We start from the raw sequence: 11,983 nt of genomic DNA on the forward strand, positions 1-11,983 counted from the left end.
TATATATGCTTATGACTTATTTGTATCCCTCATGGACTAAGTCCCATGAAGGCAGAAACCCATATTGTTCAAAATCACATTTCCCCATCTCTCTCACACTGAGTTCAATATAAAACATTAATTTCTCCAAGGCCAAAAACAAATAAACAGACAAATAGCCCAATAGCTTCTCTTGCAAAGAAAAATAAAATTTGCAAGAAATGGAAATAGGGGGACCCCTGGGTGACTTAGTCAGGTAAGCATCGACTCTTGATTTCAGCTCTGGTCACGATCTCATGGTTCATGAGATCAAGCCTTGCGTTGAGCTCTATGCTGACAACATGGAGCCTGCTTGGAATTCTCTCTCTCCCTCTCTCTCCCCTCTCCCTTTCTCTCTCTTCCTCGAAAAATAAACTTTAAAAAAAAGAAAGAAATGGAAATGTGGTGTTTTGCCTTCAGTATACTTTTGGCCCAAGCATATCTCTTCCAGTTTTCATGTCTCTTCTGGGCCAATGTTGCCTGATGACTTGAACCCTCACACAATTTAAGAGTTGGCCCCTATGTTGGCTGCTCCTAAATCATCTACCGGTTCGTGGGTTCAAGCCCTGACAACTCAGAGCCTGGAGCCTGCTTTGGATTCTGTGTCTCCCTCTCTTTCTCTGCCCCTCCCCTGCTCATGTTCTGTTTCTCTCTGTCTCTCAAAAATGAATAAAAATGTTTTAAAAAAATTTAAAGAACTGGTAAGGAATCAGAATGATTCCATTCTGGAGCACAGACAGGACAAATAAATTCATGTTATAAGGACATTATAATGTCTTTATATAAAGTGACAAGACCACTCTAATGGATTTGTAAGATTTACTAGGAGAATAGAGGGTAATATATCTTAGTAGGTACACTAGGACTAGAATGTGGAGAATCTCACGATGCCCACAAAACAGAGTAACTTTCCAAGAGGACATCTAAGACACAAGTACAAATTTAAACTAAAGAAGATGTCATAAGTTAATATTGAGCTTTAAAATATGATTACATATCTTCTGTTGAATTGATAGATTCTATGAATCCCTGCATCCTATGTGATGGTAAATCTTCAAGGTAGATTTCTGGAATGCCTCTACATAATGCTCTTTGAGATTAGAGACTTTTAGAGGTCAAAAATGCAAGCTGGCTCTTTTTTGGTCATAGGAGAGAAAAGAACATTTCACTTAATCAAACAAAATCTTATCACTCTAAGCAGAATCCCTAGGTGGGAAACTGCTTCTGGATAAGCAACTCAGTTCTGTCCTCATGAAGCACACTTACCTTATGGAGAATGAATGTCTAAGTTTACGCCTGACCCAACCTATAAAGTTGAGTTTTACCACATCCAAGAAGCTTCCTTTATTAACTCCTAGACTCAATCTTGAGGCAAAGTTCCCTTCTGAAGTTTTCCAGATCTTCCCTCTATCATTCTATGAACAATATACAGAAAAAGAAGCTCAAAATGCAGTGGAATTTCAATTCTTGCCCAATTATTTTGCAGATAATGAAACTAGCGGTGGTATTTCCATACAATGAAAATGGAAATGGTGGTGGTGTTTCCATATAAATGTCCTATGCAAGGCACAAAGTACTCTCATATATCCTTAAAAAGTTAAGTTAGGCACTCATAGCAATGAAGCTCTTTTCACTTTCCTTTGACACCCTGTCCAAATTTTATATTATTTGTTTAATATCTTTTCCACCTCCCTGCTTTCACAACTTCACGTGACTTTTAACTCCTTCAACATAAGGACTATGTCCTTAGTCTGGATCAAGAGTCAGCAAACTTTAGCCCCTAGGCCAAATCCATCCTACTATTATTTCTGTATGGCCTGCAAACTAACAATGTTTTTTAATATATTTTTTAACTGTTGAAAAAAATCAAATTCGAAAGAAAAACAATATTTTTGATATGTAAAACTTATATAAAGCTCAAATACCATACCGGTGTCCATAAATAAAGTTTTGTTGGCACATAGCCATGCTTATTCATTTATGTATTGCCTATGGTTGGTCTCATGCTGCCATGCAAATTTGAATAATTACAACAGAGACAGGACAGTTCACCAAGTCAAAAGTATTTACATCTGGCCCTTTACAAAACATTTTGTGTCTCCAGTCTAGAACATAACTATACCTCTAGCACCTGAAACTCAGCAAGTGATTATTAACTATGTCTTGAAATAACTGTTGAATGAGTGAACATGAATGCACACAGGTGGACACAAGGAAAAAGTGAACCAGTAAGATTTCAAATATTTCACTGAAAACTGAAAACAAATAAGAGTTGGAATCAAAATGTATTTGTGGTTTATGGTGAGATAAGCAGAATCAGATTTACTAAAATATCAACAAGCTACTAATCTCATACATTAATGAAATTAGAGCTTTAATGAGGTGCGTAGTGGTAGGGGGAGACAGAAAAGAAGGAGGCTCTGAGAAGTGCAGAGTGCCCTACTACACTCTGTAGACTCTACTGCAGATATTTTCTTTTTGAATTACTCGTCGCTGGTTAGTGAGACACTTAATATTCACTCACAAAGAAAATATTAAATTAAAATGATAAATTATAAACACAAGTATACTTGATGTTTCTTCCAACTGAAAGGATAGAGAAAAATGATTTTTACAAAAGTGTATTTTTCACTTTCACGTTTCTCCCAACTTGTAGATTAGTAGTGTTATAATAGACGCACACGTGAGCATTTGCGCGTGCGTGCGCACGCGCGCGCGCGCGCGCGCGCGCACACACACACACACACACACACACACACCCAATACTACTAATGGCAATTCTGTCGGTGTTGTTTTTCAGAACACAAGAAGTAAACTGGTTTCCAGTGCCCCTGGCCTTCCTGTTAAGAGCAGACAAAGAGTGTATGAAGACTATTCAACTATGTCAGAGACTTCCTCTCATGACTCCTTCTATGATTCCCTATCAGACATGCAGGAAGAAAGCAAGAATGCTGACTTCTTCCCTGGGCTATCTGCTTTTCTCAGCCAGGAAGAGATAAATAAGAGTCTTGACCTGGCCCGGAGATCTATCGCCAACTCCGAAACAGAAGATTTTGACTCAGAAAAGGAGATCTCGCAGATTTTCAACACCTCTCCTGTAAGCCTCTGTGAAAACCCTTCCCATAAGGAGACCAAGTTTGGTGAGTCAACCTCCTCAGGAAGACCTCATGATAATAGGTCAACACCTGTCCAGCCTCTGCCTGAACAAACTGCCCCTATCTCTTCACCTGCTTCAAAGAGGAAACCTGCCATATCACCCCTGCTTGCCAGCCCCAGCTATATCCGGAGCCTCCGAAAGTCTGGAAAACGTGGTGCAAAAACTCCCAACCCAAGTGTAAAGCCCAAACCAGCATATCAAAGTAAGACTGGCCCCCAGAGCCAGCTATGTGACAAGGCGGCTAATTTCATTGAGGAGCTGACGTCCATATTTAGAGAAGCAGCAAAGCCGAGAAATAGAAGCCCAAATGGGGAGTCCTCATCACCAGACAGTGGGTACTTGTCTCCTAAAAATCAGCCATCAGCCCTGATGGGTGCCTCAGCCAGCCAGAGCCCCACTGGAGACCAACAGGAGATGGAAGCAGAGGTCAAGTTGCCCGAAGCCAGGCATCGTTACCAGAAAGACCAGAACAAGGCAGTGCCATGCAATAACATGCCTCACCCACAGCCTCAGAATGCACTCCGCTTGCCCTCAGCTCCAAGATTCATCCAGAAGCTTCGGAGCCAAGAAGTGGCAGAAGGAAGTAAAGTTTACTTGGAGTGTAGAGTCACCGGAAACCCAACTCCTCGGGTCAGGTAAGAACGTTTTTATTATGAAGATCAAATGATCTGTGTTGACTTTTGGTTTTACTTTAATGTGGAATGAGATTTCCTGGATAGTTAGCCCTCTGGAACCTGAAGTCGTGTTTTCAAACAGCTGCAGGGCAAAAGCATCCTAGAATCGCAAATAGTAGCTTTGCCAGTTATCACGGGTGGAATGTATCTGTTGTCATGAACCATGTGCTACCAAAGGTAAGGCAAAGGACTGGACAGGCATAGAGGGGCACAAATGTCCTGTTAAACAGGACTCCAGAATTAATAGCATCCAAGGAAACTTAAAATGTGCAACTCATGTATTCAAAGCACTGTGAAAGTGTGTGCATAATTTGAATACGAGTTGCTGAAGATGGTTGAAAGTGTGGCTAAAACTAGAAGTTGTCTGGCTGTATAGAGATGAAAGGCACAGGTGTGCAGTGGCCAACCACAAGATTAACCCTCAACTCTATAAACTGACCTAAGGCATGGGCTAAGGGGCCACATATTCACTTTTAAAAAAAGCACCCCCAACGCACCTTCAATGTAATGCAACCAAGGAAACAAAGAAAGATAAAGCCAACTGAAAACAATGCAGGTGTGATGTTTATACACAGGCTCCGGCCACTACAGCATGGCTGTAGCAAAAAGGTCACGATTCGACGAGTGTGTGGTTGGTTGGAGGCAATATACACTTACGTCACCATGACCATTCTAATTTCTGTTAAGTTCTTCCTCCCTCACTGCCGAGTTCGTACTTTCTGTGCAAAGAGGTTAAGAGGAGTGACTCTGGAGTCAGACTGCAGGGTTTCCAGCCGTGGCTCCACCTTTTATCAATTGTGTCACCTAGGCAAGTTACTTTGTCATTTAGTTTTTTCATCTGTGAGATGGGAATTAAACTAATACCTCCCTCCTTCTATTTTATGAGGACGACATCACACGTGTGAAAAAATAAAACTGTGCCTTGCGTCTAGTGACGGCTGCATTAGTATTATCTATTATTTTTATTGCTTCTCATGTCTTAATTTTATATGCCAAAGTGAAAGTAACATTTCAAGTTGGATCGCACTACAAAAATAAGCCATTCATTCATTTACTTTGAAAGTTTTGCTGTTATGAAGAGTGTTTTACCTAGATTATGTAAATATTAAACAGTAAATTTGACGTTGTGAAATTTGGACAAACAGTAAAGTAGATCTCATCCGCTAAAAATTGTAACGCTGGTACATTCTTATCAATATAGCATTTCACAAGCCGCAGACTTGGCCTCTTACCCTACATCCACTAGTACACGCTTAGCGAGAGTTGGTTTCTTGGGTTGACAGGGTATTGCTCACAAACATGAAGTAAGCATTAGCATTACTGACTAAAACGTGGTGTAATTAAAGGCAGGGAATTTTTTTCCAACCAATTTGTTCAACTAATTCTTCTTGAGTCACCCTTTACAGTAATTTTACAATATTGCTCTTAGAAACTGACAGCAGGGGGCAGTAAAAAACTTCTTAATGGGTTCCTTTCATTACGTGATCCTAAATTCTGCATTTATGTATATTTCCCACAAAGAATTTTCCTTATCATTTTGCCTATGATGGAAATGAAATCGTGTGATTCTTTTGGATTCTATTTGGGTTGTTTTTAACCTACTAATCTTGGGACAAATAATTCTGCAGGAGAAATACTTTCACAAGTCCTTCAAAACAGATCCACAGGTTTTCAAACTACATATGACTCCACTCACATTTGCCTTACCAAAACAAGCCCCTTTCAGACGTATTATCGTGGCAAGTAGACTTACCACACCCTGTCAAAAATGACAAAAAACAATCCATTTAACATTAAAGGATTAATTTAGGTGAGCAGACCATAATTACTATATTAAAGTTCATTGAACTATTTAATAATTTGGAGGATATCAAATTCATGCTTCTGTCTCCTTTTTGCTGGGGGTGGGGGGAGGCTGTGTGCAGGGGGAGCATTAATTTAGCTAGTAACCACAGGATTATTAACTAGTTTTCCCTTGTCATCTCCTGGTCTACCAAAGTCCATGCCCAATGCCCATTAGAGATTACAAATTATGCCCTTTTAGAGTAATTAAGTCCTTGATGAAATGCTCCATTGTTTAAAGTTAACTGGTCTTTTTTATATCCTTTTGGAGCTTTTGTTTGTTTTGTTCTGTATTTTGAGAGGGGAGTATACATGGGTGCTGGATTTTCTTAATTTCTGTTCCAAAGATCTTGGTACTCTCTTCCATGCGTTTGTCAGTATACCAAATGCCTAGGAACATTGAGTTCCTTTTCCACATGAGACTTGAGGGTCTATAGAAATAACCTTCTTTGAAGGAAATTTCACATGAAGAAGAAAACCTGGGGCACCTGGGTGTCTCAGTCGGTTGGGTGTCTGACTTGATTTTGGCTCAGGTTGGGATCCCAGGGTCTGTAGGATTGATCCTTGCATTGGGCTTAAGATTCTCTCTTTCTCTCTCCATCTGACCCTCTGTCGCTCATTTTCTCTCTCTCTCTCTCTCTCTCTCTCCTTCTCTCTCTCTCTCTTTCTCTCTCAAATAAAAAATTTGTTTTTAAAAAAGAAGAAAACCTTAAATAAAATATTAATACGCTATACTGGGGCATTTTAGAACCTGGCTCAGACTCAGTCCAAGTGACTCTAAACCCAGAGACTGCACAGACCTATTGATTGGTCTAAGATCCCAGAAGCAGGTAACAGAACCCATAGAGAGTAAGGGGATGTCAGAGGAACCCAAAGCAAGCAATCAGCAAAGGCCTAACAGGCACTGACTGGTAAGCATGGAGACATTCAGCTGTCGAAAAGTCAGCAACCGTACGACAGGTGAGCGCAATGTGGAGCCATTGCCAGTGGTAAGGTCCAGACGTACTTCAAAGGAATGCACCACAGGAAAATATGGCAGCAGGTATCAGGATCCAGACACAGGGACAGGAGCCCAGGTAGAAAATTCTACCCTTCAAGAGTTTGGTTAAGGAAGAGGTGAGGCTGCTGCTCCAAAGAACAATAGGACAGTGCAGGAAATAGAGACTCGGGTATGATTAAATGAGGTAGGACTTTAGGGACTAAACTCATGCTGGGTTCAGAATCGGGAAACAAATTGTTACACTGACAAGACTGGGCTACTAAGCTGCTGGCCTGGAGCTTCTTAAATGTGGCCTAAATAGAAACCATTTGGTCTGGGAACCTGGACATAGTGAAACTTGCAGATGTAGATAAAGTGACCCCAACTAAAAAGGAGGCCTGGTGGAAACAGTAGGATTGAAGCCAGACCAGTCATTTCGAGGCTTTTCTACTTCACCCTCCCACAAATATAGCTGGCACAGATACCAGTTATAACCACAAAGAGGACTGAAAAAAATCTGTTTGCCTTCTTTATTCTTGCAAAGTTCCAACAAAACCTCAACAAAAGAGAAAAACTAATGGAAGAAAAGCTTATGTATAACTGAGGTCATATACAATTTAGATACTACTCAAATTACCCACAAATTATTCGTTAACAACTTGAATTACTACATTAAATAAAATTGAGTCAGAATTCATAAATTTTTGTGATTATGTCCCAGTGGTTCACATTTCTCATGTACTTCTTTACAATAGTATACAGACATCGCCTTGCCTATTCCCTCCTCTCTCCACTTTTGTGAGTTGGTGAAAAATTCATGAAGAATTTTAGCTCAAAAGTACCTCCAGTATTATTAAAATGAGACCTCATATTTTCACTTTATGTTTTTCAAAATATTTTATTATGGCAACCATATATTTCAAACCATTTACATATAAGGGAACTCAGAAAACTAGGAGATTATTTGCCTAGTAACAGAAAAATAGTTAATTAACCATAGAGACCAGACTCCTGTCTTCTGATTCCTAATCAGACACTGAGTGACTCATGAGAAGATTTAGCCACTGTCACTGCTGTTTTGCTTGTTATGTGTGATTACTGAAAAGCTCCAGAAAAGGACATGAGTGGGGCTACCATCTGGAATTCATATTCCAAATATCTTTAAAGAAAATGATACCCTGATAATTTTCACAATATGTTCTATGTTAAAAAAAAAATAGCCATTCATGGTCATTCTGTTTATTTGCAGTAAGGTAATACTGCAAAGTAAGTCAATCAACATAAACCAAAAAATGTTAGGATGTGGGGGGAAGTAGACATTCTCCATCAAATAACTACAAACAAAACGAATCATTCCCAGTTTATGAACAGTAGTAGTCCAAACCATCCTCATATTCAAATTGTATTGTGAGGTAACTGTGTACATACTCATAAGGGAGGAAAACACTTTTAAACATCGACTTATTGCAGTGAAAGTGAATCCAGGGGCGCCGGAGTGGCTCAATTGGTGAAGCGTTTGACTTCAGCTTAGGTCATGATTTCACGGTTTGTGGGTTCGAACCCCACAACGGGCTCTGTGCTGACAGCTCAGAGCCTAGAGCCTGCTTCGGATTCTGTGTCTCCCTCTCTTTTTGCCCCTCCCCCACTCGTTCTCTCTCTCTCTCTCTCTCTCTCTCTCTCTCTCTCTCTCTCTCTCTCTCCTAAAAGTGAATACACATTAAAAACATTTTCTAAAAAAAAAAGTGAATCCAGCAGTTGTCCAAACATATCGAATATTCTCAGTACAATTACTCGTATCTCATAAGATGCCTATTCGTTCATCATTATTAGCTTAGTAAAGTTTCAATTAATATATGTAATTAAAACTAATTAAATTCTTTCTTTATAAAATCAAAACCCAGTACCTCCAATGCTTCCAATTAGTTTACATTAGTGAGACTTTGATCATCATCAAAAGCCAAAACAAGAGAATTAACCACATCAAATCTATGCAACGCTGTCTGTAGAAATTTCCATCTCCTCAAAAGAAATTAGAAATAGAAACAAACCACTGATTCACTTTTCTTCCTAAGGACATCAGTATATTCTGGTCATGGATTGCTTTGGCTTGGGAAAGCATGGCAACAGTACCACTAGCCAGTAGGTTATGAATATGCGGTGCTTATTAAGATCCAGATGGCTTAGTTCCAGGCGTATTGTTTGTTTTTGTTAAAGAATATTGTCACAATGCGACACCAGATAATACCATTAGATTATCAGTATGAAAAACTGACTATACAAGTGTTGTTACAGCAACGTGAAATGTAAATAGATACGCAAAATTTGGAGAACAATTTTGTGATACATGATAAAGTTGAAGATGTACATACCTGAAACTTCTATCTAATAACCGATTGCCTACTTGATATATCTGCTTGGATATCTAATAGGTTTATTAAATTTAATATATCCAAAACTGAACTTCTGGTTATTCTCCAAAAACCTTCTCTTTCTAAGTCTTCTCCATGTCAACAAGTGACAAACCTCTTTCCAGCTGTTCGAGGAAAAAACCTTAGAGTCATCCTTGGCTCCTCTCTTACTCGCATCTCACACCATCCAATGCATCCAGCAAATCCAGTTGGCTCAACCGTTGATATAGAATCTAGAATCAGATCACCTCACACCACCTGCACTAATCAGGCTGTCATCATTAGCTGGTCCAAGCCACCATCATCTTCCCCTAAGGTATTTGTATTACCTCTTTGATCTGTCTGCTTGTTTCCATCCTTACGCATTACAGTCTATACAGCACCTAGCATGACTCTTTTTAATAAAACTATGATCAATAACGCAAAGCTTTCCAGTGCCTTCTCATCTCACCCAGAGTAAAATCTGTAGGCCTTATAAACGTTAATAATTAGGCACCATCTCTCTGATTTCATCTCCTGCTATACTCCTGTTCAGTCGACTCCAGACGCAATGGTGTCCCTACTGTATGCCAGGATGTTCCTGTCTCAGGCCTGTCTCGGGCCTGTGCACATGCTGTTTCCTCTCTGTTCCCTCTATGAAGTTCTCTTCCCTCAGATATATGCAGGATTCGATACTTCATCTCCTTCATATCTCTCCTTAAATTCACCTTCAGAGTATGGCCTTCCATGATTACTCGATGTAAAAGAACAGATCCTGCCCACCTTATTCTCTATTCTGCTCTCTTGTTTTGTTTTTCTCCATAGACCTCATCTGATACACTCTGCATTTTACTTGTTTTTGTCATTGTCCATTTCCCTGAGTAAAATATAAGACCCTTGAATACAGGGACTGCCATCTGATTCTTGTTATTGTGTCCCTAGGGCCTAGAATGGTGCCTGGCACATAACAGATGTTCAATAAATATGTATTGAATAAATGAATTTCACTCCTAGCTATGTATCCAAAAAGAACTTTTGCTCATGTGTATAAGGATACATATATAAGAATGTCCATACCAGCATTGTTTGTTTCAAAATACTGGAAATAACCTAAATATTCATGAAAAAGAAAACAGACACCTCTTTGACACAGTGATTTTATTGCCTTCACATATATATCCAGAAGTGGGATCGCTGGATCATATGGTAGTTATTTTTTTAATTCTTTGAAGACCCTCTATACCATTTTACATGGTGACTGTAACTTACATTCCCACCAACGGTATACAAGTTCCCTTTTCTTCACATCCTTACCAGTGCTTATTGTCTCTTGTCTTCTTGATAGTAGCCATTTTAAAACAAGCTCTGTGTCCATTGCTATATGAATAAGGAAAACGTGGCACATATATACTAGGGAATATTATTCAACCATAAAAAGGAAGGAAATCCTGCCATTCGCAACAACATGGATGGACCTTGAGGGCATTACCCTAAGTGAAATAAACCAGAGAAAGACAAATACCATATGATCTCATTTACACATTGAATCTTAAAAAAAGGCGGACTTGCAGAAACAGGGAGTTAAAATGCTGGTTTCCAAGGGCTGGGGGACGGTGGTAATGGGGAGATGTTGGTCAAAGAATACAAACTTCCAGTTAAAAGATAAATAAGTTCTGGGGATCTAACGTATATCACAGTACAGTGAACAATACTGTATTGTATACTTAAAAATTTCTAAAAGACTAGATCTTAAACACTCTTACCACATGCATAAAAAAGAACTTGTAGGGGCGCCTGGGTGGCTCAGTTGGTTAAGCGTCCGACTTCGGCTCGGGTCATGATCTCACGGTCCATGAGTTCGGGCCCCGCGTTGGGCTCTGTGCTGACAGCTCAGAGCCTGGAGCCCGTTTCAGATTCTGTGTCTCCCTCTCTCTCTGCCCCTCCCCTGTTCATGCTCTGTCTCTCTCTGTCTCAATAGTAAATAAACGTTAAAAAAAAAAATTAAAAAAAAAAAGAACTTGTAATCATGTGAGATGACGGATATGTTAACTAATCTTATTGTGGTAATCATTTCACAATATATAGATGTATCAGATCATCACAGTGCACACTTTAGACTTACACAGCGTTATATGTCAATTGTGTCTCAATCAAGTTAGAAAAAAGAAAATGGCTAAGTTGTGATATATATTCACACAGTGAATGAACTAGTTTCATGAGTCAGTAGGTGTGAAACTCACAAATATAATAGCAATCTAAAAAAAAAAAGCTGCCAAAAAATGGATACAGATTACATGAATAAATTCATCCATATGAAGTTAAATTTGCAAAACAGTACTATTCCAGGCCTGGGGATATGATAAGAGTATAGAGAAATGCATGGGAATAACAAATACTAAATCCAGATAGCAATAATAGTAGAGATAAAGAGGAACGTGATTAGTAAGGGGTGTGTAGAGGGCATCAACTGTGTTTGCAACGTTTCATAGCTTAAGATGGGTAGTAGAGACACAGATGTAAATTGTGCTAATTTTATACTCAATGTGTATCATGTTTGGTAAATGGGAGCAAGCAAAATGGAGTAGAATCCAAAGGAAACAACACCACTTAATTTTATAGTTTCCTGTTTTTCTTTTTCTTCTATCATTTCCCTTTATTTATTTCTAAATCTTTTAATTTTTTTTCTTTTTCTGTACATTTGCATTGACTCGAAAAACTAAGTCTTTTTTTTTATTTTTTTATTTTTTTTTTATTTTTTAATATATGAAATTTACTGTCAAATTTGTTTCCATACAACACCCAGTGCTCATCCCAAAAGGTGCCCTCCTCAATACCCATCACCCACCCTGCCCTCCCTCCCACCCCCCATCAACCCTCAATTTGTTCTCAGTTTTTAACAGTCTCTTATGCTTTGGCTCTCTCCCAC

The 11,983-nt window shown here is 39.1% G+C and overlaps 1 protein-coding gene across 3 annotated transcripts in view; it reads left to right on the plus strand.

Moving 5' to 3' along the window:
• Positions 1-11,983, plus strand: part of PALLD (palladin, cytoskeletal associated protein) — a 412,083-nt gene that overhangs the window by 17,136 nt on the left and 382,964 nt on the right. For all 3 annotated transcript variants that reach the window (XM_049631297.1, XM_049631298.1, XM_049631299.1), the window contains exon 2: positions 2,819-3,810. In XM_049631297.1, the coding sequence (XP_049487254.1) occupies positions 2,900-3,810 (911 nt within the window). In that variant the 5' untranslated portion in view covers positions 2,819-2,899. The remainder of the gene's footprint in view (positions 1-2,818; positions 3,811-11,983) is intronic.

Source organism: Panthera uncia, chromosome B1 (genome assembly GCF_023721935.1).
Source record: "Panthera uncia isolate 11264 chromosome B1, Puncia_PCG_1.0, whole genome shotgun sequence".
NCBI lineage: Eukaryota > Metazoa > Chordata > Mammalia > Carnivora > Felidae > Panthera > Panthera uncia.